The 21,832-nt window shown below is 36.1% G+C and overlaps 1 protein-coding gene across 1 annotated transcript in view; it reads left to right on the top strand.

The window, feature by feature from the left end:
* The first annotated feature begins 334 nt into the window (after positions 1-334).
* The window catches only part of Adamts6 (ADAM metallopeptidase with thrombospondin type 1 motif 6), a 241,420-nt gene continuing 219,922 nt past the window's right edge, over positions 335-21,832 (top strand). Inside the window, exons 1-3 of the mRNA XM_036207143.1 lie at positions 335-382; positions 7,181-7,555; positions 9,725-10,089. Of these exons, the coding sequence (XP_036063036.1) occupies positions 7,459-7,555; positions 9,725-10,089 (462 nt within the window). The 5' untranslated portion in view covers positions 335-382; positions 7,181-7,458. The remainder of the gene's footprint in view (positions 383-7,180; positions 7,556-9,724; positions 10,090-21,832) is intronic.

A 21,832-nucleotide genomic window follows, 5' to 3' on the forward strand; every position in this document is an offset into this window, starting at 1 on the left:
TTCTTTTCTTTCTTTTTTTTCCCTTTCCTTTTTTAGGGGGGGTGGGCGGGGGGAGGGAGAGAGTAGGGGGTTTGCAAAGCACGTCTTAGGTTGATAGCCTTGGATGTATTGAAAGCATTTTTTAAAAAATTTTTTTTCTTTTTCTTTTTCTTTTCTTTTCTTTTTTTTTTTTTAACTGCCAAATCGGCAGTCAGTTCTCTAAAGCTCTGGTTAGCGAGACTATAGGGTTTTATTCTGGCTGCAGAATAACTGGCTGGTGTGGCTTTCCAAAGGGGGGCAAAAAGAAAAGAGAGAGAGAGAGAGAGGAGGGAGTACGTGAGTCGTCCAGTGCAATCTCTATTGTTTGAAATTTACTTTTTATCAGAATTTGAAGATGAAAACGGTAAGGAAGACTTCACAATATTCAATGAAACCTTAAAAAAAAACCCTTGTGCTTTGCTTGTCTTACGAATAACGCTTAGAACTCAGTCTCTGTCTCTGTCTCTGTCTCTCTCTCTCTCTCTCTCTTACTGTGTGTGTGTGTGTGTGTGTGTGTGTGTGTGTGTGTGTGTGTGTGAATGTGTGTGCGCTTCATGGCAAAGAGTGAGTTTGACTAAACTCATTTCACAGACAAATCTTTTAAACTCTAGACTTCTCGCGATTGTAGAATTCCGGGGCTTACAGGTATTTTATGATGTGAAAAATACTCGCTCACTGTATGAATTTACATGTTGTGTGAGGTAGACTTGATTATGATCATCGTGGTCTTTTAACTAATCACCGGATAGTGGTGGAGAAAGTAATGATGATGCATGTTTTTAATCGATTTCCAGATTTATGCGTTTGCCTTCTGCAAGTCCGTTTCATGTCAGTGTCTTTAGCATTCAGACAAGTGCATAGTTCATGTCTGTGCTCTCAGGCCGGCAGAAGTGTGCTGCTTGTAGCACTGATGCTCTAGGATATGCTAAGCTCTTAATAGGCTAATCAGAGATGAAAGCGTGTGGTTTGTATTTACTTTTGCTCACTTGGGCCATGCTAGACTCAACCCTCTGGAGTCTTGTTTATCACGGTATGTCTGTATATGTGGTATATGAGACTGAAATTTAGGGATTGGGGAGAGAGAACAAGAGTGCTGGAGGAAGTGTTGGAAAATCTTTCTGATAATTTGTGCTGTAATTTCTGTCTTTGATAAGTTTTCCACTCGTGCTAGAGGCAAAGAAAGTAAGTCAGAGTAAGAAAGCACACTGAGAGGGAACAAGAGAGTAAGTTTCTTACTCTTGTTTTTATTTGAGCCGCTGGTGCAACGCGTTTGGGCCGAATGCCAACTGTCTGGGTCACACGCGTTTTATCCAAATAGATTTAGCGCTGCTGTCTGGAAACGGGCTGCTGAATGTTAACTTTAGGATCAACTCAACCAGGGCAGCTCAGACTGTTACCCTCTGTCTGGATGAAGTGGAAGGGAAGGGGGGTGGTGAGGGTGTGCAAAGCCGGGGGGGGGGCGGGGGGGGGGGGCGATGACAAACCATTACTTGGAACTTTAAAAAAATACACTGAAGTTACAATTTACTCTCTTAAGTTCAGAGTTTTGTTTTTTTTTTTTTAAACTATTTTCTCCTCTTTTCTTTTAAGCTTATATTGATTAGACTGAAACAATTGGTGGTGAATAAGAAGCCCTTAAAATTCATGACAGGGAAAGAAATGTAAATTCAAATGTAAATGTAAAACTGGTGCACTTGGAGCCAACTAAGATAATTAATTTTGGAGATAATTATTTTCACCAAAGTGGTAGTGCAGTCTTGTTTATATTAATTTTGTGCTTAAATGTGAGCATGAGCGATCTTTTTTGAAGAATACTATATTAAGGTGTATAAGTTGATTTAAAACAAATCAGCAAATAATTCATTTGCCACAGATGGCAGCAGATTATTCTGTGTAGTTGTAGTAATATTTTTGTGATTTCCCAGAGGAAAATCTTCTAATCATTAAGACCTGAAATATTGTCAATAACTTTGAGTTTGGTCTGTAACCTGCAGTGAACCTCTGTTCTCGTCTGTTCTTACTGCCTCCTCTTCACTGCCCCAGCAACCCAAAGCAGCTGTTAGTGGATTAGGGTGGGTCTGTGTGCAAATCCTGCGGTTTGCACTCTCAGTGACAGGCGACTTGAGTTATCATATTAAGGAAAGTTAGCAGCATATTTGGAATTTATGGGAAGGGAGAGAAAAAAGAAGATGTAGGTAATTTGCCACAATTACAAAACAAAAACAAAAACAAAGTTGGTTGTCAATATTTTACGCTAATATCAAGACAGGAAAAGCATTTTTTAAAGGAAAAATATTATAAAACAGGTAGCATTAGGAGAATTATGTAATTAAGGGCTTTATTTTGGGAAATTTTGTTTTGGATTTTTGCTTTTCTGAATAGATAAGTTTTGAGTAAAATGTGTATTTAATTATACTTTTTTGGTGACTAATCTTATAGTGTTGGTAAAGCCAAAATCCTTTATACTTAGAACCCAATTGTGTCTTTAGCATACAGTAGTTCACAAATATTTGTTGAGAGAAAAGACTGGAAAATGAAATGAAGAGTTTTTGATGTATAAAATTTAAAGGGCCTGAAGGGCTTAGGATTTTGTTGCTTTTCCATGGAGACCAAATCAGCTTTAAAAGAAATAACCAAATGAAGATGGATGAAAAAAGTTGAGAAAGATGTTAACCATGTTCTCTAGCTTCATAATAATAGCTAATGAGAGGAAATTGCTACTTAGCTACTTCTACATCACGTGAGTGGGCCGTCAAACCATAAAGAACAATCAAGTAACAGGCTTCAACTAGGGCAGACTACTGAGGGTATCGCTGTGTACAAGTTGTCTGGTCTTATTTCTTCAACATAACTAGTTTAGTTTTGATCCATGGAAGCAGTTAAATTATTCTTTAACTTTGCCTGCTGGTGCATTTATTATATGAATAAAAATCATATACAAAAGTCAAAGTGAACTGGACATTTTGCTTGTATTTTCAAATTTAAAAGTTATAGGTATAATTATTATAGCCTAGGTTCTTCACGCTGCCTTAAAGAGAAGACAGCTTCCATATTGGCTCTATGATATCCTACTATCCCACATTTTTCAGGGAAGGAGGAATATGAATTTTTTTTTGTAGGAAAAGCTTTGAAAAGTAATGCATAGTAAGTGTGTGTGTGTGTGTGTGTGTGTGTGTGTGTGTGTGTAAATAACATTTATTTAGCCACTCCAGTGGAGCATATAGACATGCTATCAGGTGCAATATAATTTATTCTCTCAAAAAGTCTCAATTTTATAGTTGAGAAAACAGGTCCAGGGAGGTTTTGTAACTTGAAGTCAAACTAGGAGTAACAAGCCTTTGTGTTTCCCACATCATGATAATACTACTGTTCTTATACAACAATAATAATACTGCTGTTCTTATACAACAATAATAATACTGCTGTTCTTATTCAACAATAATAATAGTGCTGTTCTTATACAACAGTAATAATACTGCTCTTCTTATACAATAGTAATAATACTGCTCTCCTTATACAACAGTAATAATACTGCTCTTCTTATACAACAACAATAATACTGCTTTCCTTATACAACAATAATAATACTGCTCTTATACAATTTGAAAGGCTTATTAATGCATTGGGATTTCTGAGCAGTTATCTAGCATTTTAGTGTTTGTTGAACTTTGGAAACTATTTTTTTCTACACATACTTTATTATGGCGTCTAGATGAACTTTCCCAGCAGGTGTCAGAAAGTGTTTTAATGCAATTCACTTGTACTGTGTGAGTGACTAAGAGTGATTTAGATATGCTGCTTATAATTTAATTGAGCTCTGGCCAACTGAGTACTAATACAGTGTCAAGTTTGTTCTCTGAGTATAGGAGGTTTAAAAGGAGGGAAGGAGAAAGACATCTAATTTGTTGAGTGCCATGTACCAGATACTGTATCTAGTGATGAACAAGACTGTAACTCCAGTCTGTATTCTTTCTATGAAGTACCAATACCCTTGTTACTGAATAAGTCACTTTAGTTTACTTATTTTTCCTGTTAATGCTACTGGCTTAGTTAACTTAGATGTTTATAGAATAGTGTTAGAAAGGGTTGGAGTGAAGTTACAAACTGAAGATCAAGGGGGAAAAATTGTTTTCTAAATCAAGGGCTCACTGTATTGTAAGTTTGCCATTAGTTTCAGTGTCCAAGAAAACAAAGGAGAGGTGTGGATGATTTAATACAAATCCCTTAAGACAGCTAGAAAATGAACTCAAATGTGCTAATTGTAAATTCCTCCTTAAAAGAAGATTACAATGAAAGGAAGTGGAGGACCCATTTGATGTCAGATGTTATTACTGAAAACATTCTAGTGATTTGAAAAGAAACCACAGATGAGTGCTGTTCATGAAGCAGTAATCATGCATTGATATTCCATGGTTCAATCTGGAGCAGAGAACCACGTCTAAGAATGTTGCAAAGCAAGAATATGGATTATTTATTATGATTGAACAATAATGGCATTTAGTATTTTATAGATTTTTAAATTTTAGAATATAAAGTTCTTGTCTTGCCTAAACAGAAATAGAAGTTGTGACATAAAACAACGGTGTCCAGTTGCTTAAAAAACAAAACCAAAAAAAAAAAAAAAAAAAAAAACCCAAAAAACCCTGTTCATGCTAGTGGACTCCATTTGCAAACATTTGTCCTACCCAGTTGTAGAGAACTACTCCTGAATATTCAAGAGAGTACCTCATGCTAGAAGTGTGATATAATACACAAAACTTAGATTTTTGAGGCAGATAGCCATGTGCATGGATGTGGACACTTTTGCTTTCTAGCTATCTGATCTCTGTGAATGCCAACTTCTTCAAGTGATAATTGGTGGCTGTATTACTTATCAATTGCTGCGTAACAAATTACTAAGCAAATTATACACTTGCTATGCCAGTTTCTGTGAGTCCTTCTGATGACATTATAATGTTGGCAAAGACTGAGTTCTCTCCAGGAACCCTCACTGAGGAAGAATGGACTTCTAAGTTCATGGATTCTAGAGCAGGATTCAATAACTTGCTATTGGATGGAGACCCAGTTTCATGCCAGTATTATGTAGAGGTTCCTCTAATTTCCTTTTTGTGAGCATCTAAGTATTAAGTTGCTTCATGCAAGCCAATGAAACAAAGTCTGGTACCAAGTTCTAAGCCAAGATGTTCTCTAACTGAATCATGGAAATGGCATCCTCTCAATATTGAGTTATTTTCTTGACTAGAATTAAATTATTCAAGGGATGAGAATGACAAAAGAGTGTGGATGTTAAGAGGTAGGATCACTGAGTCTGCCTTACCACAGGGGTGCTATTATTTTGTGAGTGAAGGTTAAATCTGTATTTTAAATATTACTAATTAGGCTTCTGCACAGGAACCAAATTTACTATTTCTACTATTACTAATACTAGTGCCTATTCCCACCATCTCCACCTGCTTGCCATCTAGGACTTTTGGAGTGAAATTTCTTTTATAAGTAATGATTATATCCAACAGTTTGACTTGTGAAATTCCACTCATTTCCAAGATTTACCTGAGGCGCTGTTTTGCACTAGCTTTCTGTAATCTATCTTCACTGACTTAGAGGTTATTTCCTTAATCTGATCACTATAACATACTTTTTAACTTCACATGGACATTTATCCATCTATTTTGACTTTTTCTGTTATTTAGATTATGAATTCCTCATCAAGGGCAAGGATCATGTTTTAATCTTTTCTGTATTTTGCTGCTGTTAAATGTCATTTTTAAACATGGTGAGAAAATATTTGTTGATTAGTGGACTAACTTTCCAAAGGTCAGCAGTTTGGTCAAGGCTGTAGAGATGAATGTGAGACATTTTAGGTAGTTATTATAACCAATATTTCTAGCTTAAATTTCCGGTTACCCCTGTATATGCCTGATTATATTTTATCTACTATTGATTCATTTATTCACTTATGTTTAAACCAACAAATACAGCAAATGTTTATTATGTGAATACTATTTATGTTAGGAATTTGAGATAACATTTTTTTCTAATATCTTCTACATATTTCTTTATCTTATTTGTACTAATATATCTTACAGAAGTTATTTAACTTTTATTACAAAGTCAGATCTAATATTACCAAAATCAGATAGTGAGCTATGGCACAGTTGTGTATACAATAGTTCCTTAAACTACATAAGGATGGTTTACCTTTATCCCAAGCTGTATTACTTTGGGGTTCTAAAATTACATTTGAACTTTTTGTCCTTTTTAGTTATTGTTTTGTTGTTAGTGAGCTACTTTTTAATCCTTTAGTTTTTTTTTTTTTTTCTTATCTGTTGGGAAACCAGGTGGCCACATATGTAAATATTTTGAATTATGTATTCTGAGTGAGGTTATTAGCCAGAGGTAAGACATATGAGATAGGATTTGAGAACTGTTGTGATATTTGGAATAAGGTTGTAAAGACATCTGTTCAGGTCATTATACAGAGTTGAAATTACTTTATTTGAGTTTCCTAAGAAGTCATGTAAGATTTTTAGATAAATTCTTCTCTACCATAAATTAGTTCAAGTTTTTAGAAGTTTAGTTTGTGATACTATCTAAGTGTTCATAGACAGTTGATAAATCTCACTGTGTGTTTATGAATCTGCTTTGTCAGAACAAAACACAGGTACCCCATAAAGCACATCAATCTTAGATATGAATGGGCTTAAAACATTTTGTTGAGGAATGAAATCACATACCGTTTGTTCAGTACATACAATGGACTTAGATTATGCAATTTCTCTATGTTTTTATCTTACTAAAAGGAGGTTGTCACATCATGAATATCCATTGTTATTTTCAGAGTTTCATTATTTTTCAAAGAATTATTAGTCTCCTCTTCAGATTTCTTCCCATGCCCTCTTCCTCCTCCTTTCTCCTCTTCTTTTTTTTCTTGATTTCTAAAATATTGTGCAAGCTGAACAACTATTCTGTAATCTCAAGATCCAAGGTTATTTGATTATTTAGTAGTTCTAAAATTATCTACTAGCTACTTAGGTTTCAGATTATGTATTTAACTATATTACGTTCTTTTGAATTTATGTCCTTTGGCAAATATTCATTAATCTGTAGTAAATATGTCCATTCATGATATTTTTTTTCAGTTAACTCACATTTTTCCCTCTAGGCTAAAGAATGGCCATACTGAAGTGACCCATCACTCTGAGCTTTGCTTATGAAAAATTTTATCATCATTATTCTCTTCACTTTGGATCAAGAAAATGAATCCAGACATAGAAGAAAGTACACGATGTTGGGAAAAAGTACCTGTTAAACAGTGAAGCATCTAACAACTCATTTGCAAGAAGATTTAAGGAATTAAAATTGTTATGCTTCGATATTGGTATGATATTGACTCTTTAGCTCATAGGTAGCCCTCCAAAATATCATTCAGTTTTCCAAATTATGGAAATTTCGTGGAAAACGTTGACTTGGATTTTGAGCCTCATCATGGCTTCTTCGGAATTTTATAGTGACCACAGACTTTCATACAGTTCTCAAGGTAGGATATCTGATTTTGAAATTTGATAGAAATTATCACAAAAAAGAAAACTCTCTTTCTATAGTTTAGTAAATGATTTCTTGGGAATATTAGTCAGATGGACAGAAACAAAGGTGCTAAGAGGATGTTTAAGTTGTCCCTTGGAGCTAATTCTTGAGTGGGTCTTAGAGTTGACTGGTCTTAGAAAACAATGCACTCTAAGCTGCTGCTTTTTTTAAATCTTCTACATTTTAATAGACTCATTCCTGGCTAGGGTTTGGAGCTAGGGTCATTTTCCAATAGAAGTCAAATGTTTATGTTGTAGAAGATGAAGAAACCAGATAAACTTTGATACAGACTCTTTTAAACATGAACCCTTCATTTAAAATACAAAAATAACAGCAAAATACTTTCCAATCATAAGGATTCTCATTCTTACAATTTTAATTTAGACAATTGAACTTTATATCATAGAAATGACCTCAATAAAGAAAGTCCTAGGAGGAAATATCATATTGTAGCTCATGGACCAGTCTATTCCTCATAAAACCTTTTGGATTTTCCTCCCCAAAATACCCAGTAACAAATAATTTTTCTGGTGCTGCTGAAGGTATTACAGACTGGTACATATTTGGACATCTGTGTGTGAAGAGTATACCTATGAATGTTGATCAACAAAACCATAGTATTTAATTGACTCTTACTTATAAAAAGTGAATCATATTTTAAATTATTTCCACTGGTTATAGTTTCATTGGACCTTATGTTTATGGAGTAAACTCCATGTAACAATGAGATGATAACTGGTTTCTCCTAGTGGTAAACCTAACTGAATGAAGGTTTGGCTAAAAAAGAGATGGGCTACTAATCTAAGTAAGAAAACCATGGGGCTGCATAGAAGGCTCAGTGGTTAAGAACACTGCTCCTGCAGAGGATCCGTGCTCACTACAAGCACCCACATGACTGTTCACATCTATCTGAAACTCCACTTTCACTGGTTCCGATGCCCTCTGGCCTCCATGGAAAATGGATGTGTACATGGTGTATATACATATATGCAGATAAAATGCTTATGCATATGAAATAAAAGATAACAAAATAAGTAAAAAAATATTTAATAGTCCTCTAATTTTTCTACACTTGATTTTTAACATTTTATTGAGATATAACATACAAATAATACATCTATTAAAGTATCCATCTCAATGGTTTTTAGTAGATTTTAGAGCTGTACAATATTACTATAGTCAGCTTTAGTGCATTTTAATATTTTTCTTTTTAAAAAAGACTAATCAAAACAAAACAAAAAACCTCTACCCAGTAAGAGTTACTCCCAAATTCCCTATTCCTAGGCAATTTCTCCACTTTGAACTCTAGAGATTGGCCTCTTCTGACTATTTCACGGAAGTAGGAAGAAGAGAGAAAGCAGTTGCTATGAAAGATAATTCATGTGCAATTGCAGCACACTTCACTGCTGCTTTCCTTTCTACTGGAGAATAATGTTACCTGGCTTATCACAGCCTGTTTCTTCATCAGTTGATAAGGAGTTAGTTGCATTATTTCTTTCCTTGGGCTCTGATGAACAGGCCTGAAAAGAGCATTCACACATAAATTTTTACCCAGAAATGTGTTTTTATTTCTTTTTTGTATGTACTTTGGAGTAGAATTATTGCTAAGTGGTCTGGTAATTCATGTTTAACATTATGAGGAGCTGTCAGATTGGCCCCTAAAGTGTCCCTGGCCTTTCACATTCCTAGTGATGATTTCTTTCTTTGAAGATAGTTTCTTTAGAGCTGCAAAGATTCTTCATGCATGTTTTTGGATAGTTTACAAAACTAACTTTATCTGAATTTAAAAAAAATGTATATGTACTTTTTGTCTCATGTAAGATTCATACTTCTAGAACTTTTAAACTCTATATATTAAAAATTAAATTTAGGAAAGACTAGTCCTTCACAAATAATTGTTTTAAGTGATACTGTTTTGTGTAATTAAACAATTGAAACTTAATCTTTCAATTTTATGCCTTTACTTTTTCATTTTGTTTAATATAACATTTTCACCCACACATCACATATAATGATGTATAGTTTTAATTGACATTATTATTTATATTGCTACTTCTTTGTTCTGTTAAATTTTCTTTTCTTCCATGTGCTTTTCTGGATTCTCTGCCTTGTGACTACAAAGAGGAATTCCTGACTTACCTTGAACACTACCAGCTAACTATTCCAATAAGAGTTGATCAAAATGGAGCTTTTCTCAGCTTTACTGTGAAAGATGATAAGCACTCAAGGAGAAGACGAAGTATGGACCTTATTGAGCCACAGCAGGCGGTGTCTAAATTATTTTTTAAACTTTCAGCCTATGGCAAGCACTTTCACTTAAACTTGACTCTCAATACAAATTTTGTGTCTAAACATTTTACAGTAGAATACTGGGGGAAAGATGGACCCCAATGGAAACATGATTTTTTAGACAACTGTCACTACACAGGATACTTGCAAGATCAACGCAGCACAACTAGAGTGGCTTTAAGTAACTGTGTTGGATTGGTAAGTAGATATGACTTTAAGTTTCTGATGGGAAAAGAGATTCACAATAGAAATACCTTTTCTTGCGCTAAAATATATATGCAAGTGGTTTAAGTAGAAAGGTGATAGCCAAATATTCATTATTTCTGCTGCTTTTACTTTTCATCTTTGCTTTACATAATGCTTACAACGATTTTCCCAGGACAGCTTTTTAAACTCATTGAGAAGTAGAGACTGAGTTATCTTTTAGGCATCCTTTTATAGTCAGGATTTCCTGTTCAAATCACAAAGCTTCATCATCCATGAACAGTTCCAAGGTGTATTTGTCTTCAGGAAACCACCACACTAACTACCCTTCAGGTTTTTCCACGTTTGTCTCTGGGAGGGCATACAGATTTAAAGTAAGTTATGGTCTGCTTATGGTGATGAGTTCTTAGAGCAAAATTTTATACCAGTGTCTATGAAATATTTCCTTACTATTTATATGAAGACTGTTGTTAAGCCTATTTTGTTTTGAAAATGGGTTCAGGAGTGCAGGGTACTCCTAAGTGATGCATATTTGAGTCTATTGTAGTAAAATGGTAAATTCACAGTTCACAGTCACACATAGTAGTGATTTCAGAGAAAATCATACTCCTCCACTTCCTCTTCTACTCTTACCCATTCAGGTTAATCTAGATGTTCCATTAAAACTTTATGTGTAAAGAATACAAACACTTCATGTCTTAGTTCTATTTTCAGCAAACACTTTTCTTCCTCACTATAACAGACCCACATTCTTGTTTTTAACTTTAGTAGAAAATAACAGTTTAAGTACAGTAGAATTTAAATAAGTTTTAAATTAGAAAAACTATGTAATTGGGGAATAAATTTCACCATTTTGCTCATGTTTTTATTTTTACAACTGCTGAGTAAAATGAGCTAATATAATTTCTAAGATTTTAATATTCCATTAAAAAACATGTGTTTTATTGCTAGCTTCCTTATAAATAATGTTAGGACTTTATGTGGAAAGTATTTGTTTATTTAATTTAATTTTTTTTTGGCTAATCTACAACATAATGGATTCTGTAATGGAATCTTCATACAGATGTGTCAACCCAGTTGACTCTGATTCAGTCCCCTCCTGGACCACTCTCCTCAGGGCTTCCTACCCACCTAGGGATACCCTCCCCCTAATTTTCTCCTTTTTGATTTTTCTATTATAGGTGTTATTGTGTTACCTAGTAGTGCTCTTTCTTTCTCAGGATCCCATTTCTAGTTTTCTGACCTATAAACACACATAAACAAACACACACACACATTCACACAAACACCTGCACACATATGTAATTTTAAATTTAGGTTCTGCATGAAAATACGATATTTCTGAATGTGGCTTATTTCATTTAATGTAATGTTTTCCAGTTGTATCCATTTTCTTGAAAATATCATTATTTCATTTTTCTTTATTGCTAATGAGAAAATTCCATTGTACGTATTTACCACATTTTCTTTTTCTTTAGCCATTCATCACTTGATGGTATGTAGGCTGATTTTATCTTTTGATTATTGTGAACAGTGCAGCTATAAATGTGGATGTGCAAGTATCTTTGTGGTCTGTTGACTTAGTGTATTCATGAGTAGTATAGCTGGGTCATATTGGGCGTTGTTTGAGGGCCCTTCATACTGATTTTCTTAGTGGGAATATACAAGTTTACAATCCTAGCTGCAGTGTATAAAGGTTTCTGTTTGCCCATGTCAAATCAGCATTACTTTTCAGGATGAAAGTCAGTCTGTTTGGGATGAACAAATCTTAAAGAAGTTCTCATTTGCATTTCCAATGGCTAAGGTTACTGAACTCCTTTTCAAGTATTTATTGGCCATTTGCCTTTCTTCTTTTGAAAACCATTTATTCAGTTCAATATACCATTTGTTGACTAGAGGATTTATATGGTAGGTGCTAACTTCCATGGGATGTATAGTTGGTAAATATTTCTTCATTACCCTTCTGTTCACTGTCTCTTGATTCTGGAGACATGTTTACTTTGCTGTATAGAAGAGTCTTCATTTCATTTGTCAGTTCTTGGGGTTATTTCTTGTGTCACTGGGGTTCTATTCAGAAAATCCTTGCCTCTATGTATTTCATAAAGTGGTTTTTCCTATGTATTTCTCTAGCAATTTAAAAGTTTCAGGCCTTACAGTAATTAAGGCATTTGATCCATCTTAGATGGGTGTTTGGGCAAATTGAGAGATATGGGTTTAGTTTCATTCTCATGTAGAAATTCTATTTTCCTAGCATAGTTTATTAAAAAGACTATCTTTTCTCTAATCCATGCAGTGCTTGTTAATTTTTTGTCAATTTGAGACAAGCTAAAGTCATTTTAGAAGGGGAACTCTGAATTGAGAAATGTTTTCATTAGATATGTCTGAAAACACGCTTGTGTGGTACTTTTGGGTTGATTATTGATGTAGAAGGGTCCGGAACACTGTGGGTGGTGCACCCCCTTCACCTCTTGACTGGTTGCTTTGGGTTGTATTAAAAAAAAAAAAAAAAACAGGTTGAACAAGCTAGTAAATAGTGTTCCTCTATGGTCTCAGGTTCAGTTCCTGCCTCTGGGTTCCTGCCTTGAGTTCCTGCCCTGGCTTCCCTGAATGATGATCTATAAGTTGTAAGCCGAAATGAATTCTTTCTGCCCCAAGTTGCATTTGGTCATGTTGCTTCATCACAGCAATAGGAGTCTACCTAGGGCACATGTGGCTTTACCTGTGAGAGTTGATTTTTGTGCCCTCTATTCAATTTCCCTGATCTACAGACCTAGTTTATACCAGTACTGCAATTTTTGTTGTTGCTCCTTACTGTGGCTCTTCAGTATAATTTGAGATTGGGCATTATGACACCTTCAACATTACTCTTTCTATTGAGCTATAGGCTGCCTTTTGTTCTTCTATATAAATTTTATGATTGCTCTTTTCCCTTCTGTAAACAATGCCATTGTAATTTTGATGTAGATTGCATTGAATAGATTACTTTTGGTGGTATTGACATTTTCACAATATTGATTCTTCCAATGAACAAGGGAAGTCTTTCTATTTTCAGATGTCTATAATTTTTGTACTTAGTGGTTTTGGTTTTTTTTGTTTTTTTGGTTTTTTTTTGAGGTGAGGATTGAACCCAGGGCCTTGTGCTTGCTAGGCAAGAACTCTACCACTGAGCTAAATCCCCAACTTAGTGTTTTAAAGTTTTCATTGTAGAGGTCTTTCAATTCCTTGGTTAGGTTTATTTTAAAATACATTGTTTTAGTTTTGGAGGAAAATTTGTGGACAGGTTTTTTTTTTTATTTTTTCTGGTTATGTCTATTTGAGGGTCTGAATGCTATGTGTGAATGTTTATTTCTTTCTCTAGATTTGGGACATTTTCTGTTACAATTTTATTGAAGAAAGTCTGTGTCTTTATTGTATATCTACTCTCTTTTGCTCTCTTGATCACATCCCAGAGTTATATTTATTTAATTTATTCATTTTGTAAACATTACATCCTGACTGCAGTCCCGTCTCCCCACCCCCACCCCATCCCAGATTCATTCCTCCTCCCGTTTCCCTTCAGATAAGAGCAGGCCTCCAGAGATAGCAACCAAACATGGCATAACAAGTTATAATAAGACTAGGTACAAACCCTTGTATCAAGACTGGATTAGGCAACTCAATAGGAGGAAAAGGGTCCCAAGAGTAGGCTAGAGTCAGAGACACCCCCTACTCCCAATGTTAAGAGTCCCACAAAAACACAAAGCTTCACTGTTGTTTTATCTCTGTCACAGCAGCTGCACCTGAATTTACTTCTGTTTCAGCCAATAATTGTGGCTCAGCAGTTACTGGCCTACTTCTCTGGTAGCCTTTATATCCTGCTGGATCTGCCTCCTGCCCCTGCCACCAAATGTAGCTTTAACTAAATCTCTATCATTCTATTTATCAATAAGACTTGGTAGTCAGAAGCTGGGGCTAAAAACCTGCTAGCTCTGAGAGGTTGAGGAGCAACTAGCTGAACATCCCTCCTTACCAAGACTCAGAAAGAGTATGGTTCTTCTGCTCCACTAAACCAAAAAAGATCACTACACTCAAAGTCCCTCCCTACTACTTCCTGTGTGTCTCTATCCATATTCCAGAGGGCCTCTGACTCTTTGTGATTATTTCTGTCAACTAGTTGCTAGCTTTGCCTCCTGACCCAAGGTTGATTTTATTTAATTAATGCAAATGCAGATTTGGGGTTCAAGGTACTATATATCCATATGTAAATTTCCCTTTTAAATATAATATTTTAGTATTGGCTTTGGATTGGAGAATTAATAGTTATTGATATTGAGAGTTATTACTGAAAAGTATATGTTAATTTCTGTTATTTTGTTAGTTTTATTGTATTTTGAGTTTTTCTATTCCTATTCTAGTGTGTTTTATTATTATTATTTAGTTATTTAATATTATTATTAGTATATTTCTATTCTAATGTGGTTTATTCTTTCACATGGCTTTATAGATGTGTTTATCTTTCTTGTCAGGTGGAAAGATTGTTTCAAGTATTTTCTGTAGATCTGGTTTAGTGGTCATCAATTCCTTTAGACTGCCTTTATCATGGAAAGTTTTTCTTTCTCTTTTGATTATGACGGTTTTGCTGGATATAATAGTCCAGGGTGGCAGTTGTTCTCTTTTAGAGCTTGTAATAATCATTCTGAGTCCTCATGGCTTTTAAAGTTTTTGTTGATGGTCTCGCCTTTTATAAGTGATTTTGTGTTTTTCTCTTGCAGCTTTCAATGTACTTTCTTTTTTCCACATTTTTAGTATTTTAAGTATACTAGATCATGGGGATGTTCCTCTATGGTCTTGTATATTTGGTGTCAAAATACCTCGTATAGTTAGATGAGAATCTCCTTTCTTGTATTTGGGGCATTTTCTTGAAAATATTTTTCTATGCCTTTAGCATGAAATTCTTCTTTTATGCCCATCGAATGTCTTTTCATGATGTCCTATGGATCTTAAGTATTCCATTGTTTTTTCTTATTAGTTGTCCTTGTCATTGTTTGAATGTTTCAGTTCCTTTACATTGTCTTTAAGCCTGGATATTTTGTTTCCTTTGTGATTGATTCTATTGATGAGGTTGCTCATGGGGCTTTTTATTTGACTTATTGGATTTTTCATTTCCAATATTTCAGGTACTTTTTTTTCCAGAATTTTTCTTCGGTGAATTCTACCTTTGATATGTATTGAGAACCTATGCTATATTGAGTAATATATTTCAGTAGCTCCTTCTTTGTTTTTTCTTGGAATTCGTTCAAGAGTTTATTTGTGCACTCTGAACTCTTTTTAATACATTTACATTCATTCCTTGGAATCTATTGTCTGGGTTTTCATCAAATTTACTGTTATTGGAGGACATCATTGTGCATTTAGTTATTTTTGGAGGAGTCATATTGCCTTTGTTTTTCATGTATTTTAATTATTTCTTGCTTTTGCATTGAGGCTCATGCATCTTGGTTAGGATTAATTACATCTTTTGTTGGATATTTTCCCCAACTCTTCTTTCAATGGAAGTATTTGCAATGCTATAGAGGGACTGTGTAATAATAGGGTTGAGCTAGATTTGTGTTTAGCAGACTAGGCTTAGTTCCCATTACTTCTCTGAAAATAGAATACTGCCTGAAAAACCAGTCACTATCAAAGAGTTGGTCAACATGAACCTACAGAAATAGTCAAATGACAAACAAGCCTTTAAACTCCAATAACTTTAGGAAGCAAAGAAACACTGATATGCATGAAGATATTTTTTTGTGGGTATGAGTAAAAGGGAACAAAGGAGAGCAAGACTATTGGTTAATATTGAATTAACAGAGAAACTATAGAACAGAGAAAATTAAACAGAAGGGTGAAACAAAAGTGTGTGTGTGTGTGTGTGTGTGTGTGTGTGTGTGTGTGTGTGTGTGTGAATTTCAGCTAAAAGTAGAATGAAAAGAGAAACATTACAAATTCAGTCAGGGGCAGGAGGGTGGTGGCACACGCCTTCAGTTCCAGCATTTGGGAACAGAGGCAGGCAGATCTCTGTGAGTTTGGGGTGAGCCTGATCTACAGAGTGATGTCTAGAACAGCCAGGAATATGTAGAGAGACCCTGTAGAGAGACCCTGTCTCAAAAATAACAAAAACAACAAACAAACGAATAACAGAAACAAAGCCAACACACAAAAATGCAGTCAGATAACCTAAATTATCTGAGGCAGTAGGAGGCTAAGATACAGAGGCACCACAAAGCAGATAGTTTAAAAGAGAAAAACAGAATGAGAGAGAAAGGATGAGAACAAAGGACAGAGCTGGTCTTGCATTGGGTATTTAATAAAGGGAATTACCATGAAGTTGTGAAAGCTGATGTGGGTATTATGTCTGATATACTCTCACCTGGCTGCTGGTTTAGCCTCAATTCTTTCAGTTCCTTTCTAGACTCCAAGAGGCCTCTCATACTTTTGGGCAATATTTTTAAAAGTTATTTTATTACACACACACACACACACACACACACACACACACACACACACACACACGAATATTTTGCCTGCATGTATGTCTGTGCACCATGTGTGTGCTTGGTGCCTGTGAAGGCTAGAAGAGGGTGTCAGATTCCCTGGAAATGTAGTTGAAGGCAGTTGTGAGCCACCATATGGGTTCTGGGAATCCAACCTGGGTCCTCTGGAAGAATAGCCAGTGCCTTAACCATGGAGCCATCTCTCCAGCACCCCTCCTTCCACGGTGGACAGACTTTTATAAAGTCAAGTGACAGATGCTAGTTCTGTCCAAACAGTCATTTACAGATCAAGTCACAGATACTGGTCATACTTCTGGGCAGTTCAGGAGTTGGACTGTGAATGTTGTTCTCACTTCTAGGCCATCCTTTGTGGGAATGGGTGACATGTTGGTCGCATCAATAAGCAGTTCTTCTCACATTAGATCACAGATGCTGGGCATGCCATTGGGTCCATCAGGAGCCCAGCTGAATGGTAGATAGACCCCGGGGCTGCCTCTTTTGATGTTGGATACACTGCCTGGAGTTGTCTGTTTCCTTGCACACTCTGGCTCTGACCTTGCTGAATAACATGTGCAGTTCTGAAGTATAGTTTCTCAGTATAGTATTATAGAGGTAATTTCCTACAGCTCTCACAATCTAGTTATATGACCTTACTGAGTCTCCTGAGTGTGTAGTTCACTGAGGGTGTAAGGACAGCAAGCTCCCAACTCAGAAGGGGTCTTTTTGAAATCACACTAGTTCTTAACTAAAAAATGGATTTCCTTTAATTACAAAACATAAGTGATGAAACAATATAGTGCTTTTATTCTAATATGAATTAAATATATTCCTATTGTATCATGTTATATTTTTTGCTTTTAAACTATTATTTATTTATTATTATAAAAGTATTGTCATTATTATTGAGCCACTGAAAATATTTTAACTGTTATACAATATATTTAATATATTTAAAATATTTTGATGACTTTTTTCACCTCAATAAGTTTTATTGACAAGTCTATATTTTGGTCTCTGAGTAAAATATTCTGAAAAGGGTCCATTCATTTTTGTCTTCTAGTTATCAAAAGATATGGCAGAGGAATTTGGGCACGTGTGTACACATATCAAAATTTAAGAATTGTGTTATAAAATATTGAAACGGGTGATTACTTGAGAAATGGTATTGCAGAAACTGTGATTCAGAAAATCAAAACGTTTACTTAATGACTTGAGGTCCCATGACTTCAACTGAAGAGGAAAAAATTATGGCATGAGAAGCTGGCGTTCCATACAGAGAGAAAGAGAAACCTTTGAAGTGGTAGCGAACCACAAGATGTAGAAAATGACCACTGTTCCAGAGTGCTACTCCAAGTCATTTAGAGAGTTTCAGATTCTTGTTAGAACAGTCACAGAGAAGACTGAAGATATAGGGAATTTTGATTGGCTCAAGTATGACAAAGGATACTGGGAAGTGTCTAGGATAATGGGTAAAGGAGTAGAGCATAGAATCAGAGTGAATGATGTCTATAACACATGGGGTATGTAGTCAGGAAGTACAGCTTGAGTTTCTTGTAGAAACCCAGCAGTGAGGATATGATATTGGTCCTCATGATCCTGATTGGATTAGAATAAGCATGCATAAGGATGCTCAGGGAAGTGAGAAAGTGCTCTTGCCAGCCAGACATAACATTTTGGGGACTTCACTTATCCACATCTCTTCTTTTCTAATCTTTTTTTCCTCTTTTTTTTCTTTATTATTATGTGTTTCAAATTTTATACATCAGTCATGGGTTCCCCTGTCCTCCCCCCTCCCACCCCAACACTCACCTTCCCTGCAGCCCCTCCCCTCCATTCCCATGTCCTCCAGGATCAAGGCACCCCTGGGGATTCATTTAAATCTGGTGGATTCAGTACAGGCAGGTCCTGTCACCTCCTTCCAGACTGAGCAAAGTGTCCCTGTGTAAGCCCAAGGTTTCAAACAGCCAGATCATGCACTAAGGACAGGTCCAGGTCCAACAGACTGGGTGCCTCCCAAACAGATCAAGCTATTCAATTGTCTCACTTATCCAGAGGGCCTGATCCAGCTGGGAACTCCACAGCCTTTGGTTCATAATTCATGTGCTTCCATTTGTTTGGCTATTTGTCCCTGTGCTTTTTGCAATCTTGGATTCAGCAATTCACGCTCTTGCAGACCCTCCTCTTTCTCGACAATTGGACACCTGGAGCTCCACCTGGGGCCTGGCTGAGGATCTCTGCATCCACTTCCATCAGTTATTGGATGAGAGTTCCAAGACTACTGTTAGGGTGTTTAGTCATCTGATCACCAGACTAGGTCAGATCAGGCTTTCTCTCGAAGATTGCCAGCAGTCTACAGAGGATATATAATTGTGGATTTCTGGGGACCTCTCCAGCACTCTGCCTATTCCTGTTCTCATGTGGTCTTCATTTATCATGGTCTATTATTCTTCATTCTTCCTTTCTGTTCTTGATCCAGCTGGGATCTCCTGCTCCCCTAAGCTTTCTTTCCCTCAAATCTTGCCCTTCATTACTCCCACTGTCGTCCAGGTTGTTCATGTAGATCTCATCCATTTCTCTGTCGTTGGGTGATCCTTGGGTCTTTCCCAGGGTCCCGTTTTCTAGGTAGCCTCCCTGGAGTTGTGTAGCAGTCTAGTCATCTTTGTTTTACATCTAGTATCCTCCTGTGAGTGAGTATGTACCATGTTTGTCCTTCTGAGTCTGGGTTACCTCACTCAGGATGATTTTTTCTAGATCCATCCATTTGCCTGCAAACCTCATGATGTCATTGCTTTTCTCTGCTGAGTAGTACTCCATTGTGTATATGTACCATATTTTCTTTATCCATTCTTCAGTTGAAGGGCATCTAGGTTGTTCTGGCTATTACGAACAAAGCTGATACAAACATAGCTGAGCAAATGCCCTTGTGGTGTGATTGAGCATTCCTTGGGTACATGCCCAAGAGTGCTATAGCTGGGTCTTGGGGGAGATGGATTCCCAATTCTCTAAGGAAGTGCCATATTGATTTTCAAAGTGGCTGTACAAGCTTGCATTCCCACCAGCAGTGGAGGAGAGTTCCCCTTGCTCCACATCCTCTCCAGCATAAGCTGTCTTCTGTGCTTTTGATCTTAGGCACTCTGACAGGTGTAAGGTGGTATCTCAGAGTCGTTTTGATTTGCATTTCCCAGATAATTAGGGATGTTGAGCAATTCCTTAAACGTCTTTCAGCCATTTGAACTTCCTGTGTTGAGAATTCTCTGTTTAGTTCTATAGCCCATTTCTTAATTGGACTGTTGGGCATTTTGATGTCTAATTTCTTGAGTTCTTTATATATTGTGGATATCAGCCCTCTGTCAGATGTGGGGTTGGTGAAGACCTTTTCCCATTCTGTAGGCTGTCACTTTGTCTTGTTGACCATGTCCTTTGCTCTATAACAGCTTCTCAGTTTCAACAGGTCCCATTGTTTGATTGTTTCTCTCAGTGTCTGTGTTACTGGTGTTATATTTATAAAGTGATCTCTGGTGCCAATGCGTTCAAGACTACTTCCTATTTTCTCTTCTATCAGGTTCAGAGTAACTGGATTTATGTTGAGGTCTTTGATCCACTTGGATTTAAGTTTTGTGCACAGTGACAGATATGGATCTATTTGCAGCCTTCTACACATTGACATCCAGTTATGCCAGCACCATTTGTTGAAGATGCTTTCTTTTTTCCATTGTACATTTTTGCCTTCTTTGTCAAAAATTATATGTTCATAGGTGTGCGGGTTAATGTCAGGGTCTTCAATTCGATTCCATTGGTCCACATGTTGGTTTTTATGCCAGTACCAAGCTGTTTTTATTACATTAGCTCTATAGTAGAGCTTGAGGTCAGGGATTGTGATGCCTCCAGAGGTTGTTTTATTATACAGGATTCTTTTGGCTGTCCTGGGTTTTTTGTTTTTCCATATGAAGTTGAGTATTATTCTTTCCAGATCTGTGAAGAATTGTGTTGGTAATTTGGTGGGGATTGCGTTGAATCTGTAGATTGCTTTTGGTAAGATCACCATTTTTACTATGTTAATCCTGCCTATCCATGAACATGGGAGATCTTTCCATTTTCTGACATCTTCAATTTCTTTTTTCAGGGACTTAAAGTTCTTGTCATATAGGTCCTTCACATGCTTAGTTAGTGTTACCCAAGGTATTTTATATCATTTGTGGCTATTGTAAAGGGTGATGTATCTCTGATTTCCTTCTCAGCCTGTTTGTCTACTGTATATAGGAGGGATACTGATTTTTTTTTTTTTTTTGAGTTGATCTTGTATCCTGCAATGTTGCTAAAGGTTTTTATTAGCTCTATCAGTTCCTTGGTTGAATTTTTGGTGTCACTCATGTATACTAACATGTCATCTGCAAATAGGGAGAGCTTGACTCCTTCCTTTCCAATTTGTATCCCCTTAATCTCTTTATGTTGTCTTATAGCTCTGGCTAGAACTTCAAGTACTATATTGAATAAGTATGGGGAGAGGAGACAGCCTTGCCTTGTTCCTGATTTTAGTGGTATTGCTTTGAGTTTCTCTCCATTTAATTTGATGTTGGCTGTTGGATTGCTGTAGATTGCCTTTATTATGTTTAGGTATGTTCCCTGTATTCCTGATAGCTCCAAGATCTTTATCAGGAAGGGGTGTTGGATTTTGTCAAATGCCTTTTCTGCATCTAGTGAGATGATCATGTGGTTTTTTTCTTTGAGTTTGTTTATATGGTGTATTACATTCACGGACTTTCTTATGTTGAGCCACCCTTGCATCCCTGGGATAAAGCCTACTTGATCATGGTGGATAATTGTTTTGATGTGTTCTTGGAGTCTGTTTGCCAGAATTTTATTGAGTATTTTTGCATCAATGTTCATGAGGAAGATCGGTCTATAGTTCTTTGTTGCATCTTTGTTTGGTTTAGGAATCAGGGTAATTGTAGCCTCATAGAAGGAGTTTGGTAATATACCTTCTGCTTTTATTGTGTGGAACAATTTAAAGAGTATTGGTATTAAGTCTTCTGTGAAGATCTGGTAGAATTCTGCACTGAAACCATCAGGTCCAGGGCTTTTTTTGGTTGGGAGACTTTTAATGACTGATTCTATTTCCTTAGGGGTTATTGGACTATTTAAATGGTTTATCTGGTCTTGATTTAACTTAGGTTTGTGGTACCTATCCAGAAAATTATCCATTTCTTTTAGATTTTCTAGTT

This window comes from Onychomys torridus, chromosome 15 (genome assembly GCF_903995425.1).
Source record: "Onychomys torridus chromosome 15, mOncTor1.1, whole genome shotgun sequence".
In the NCBI taxonomy this organism is placed as follows: Eukaryota; Metazoa; Chordata; class Mammalia; order Rodentia; family Cricetidae; genus Onychomys; species Onychomys torridus.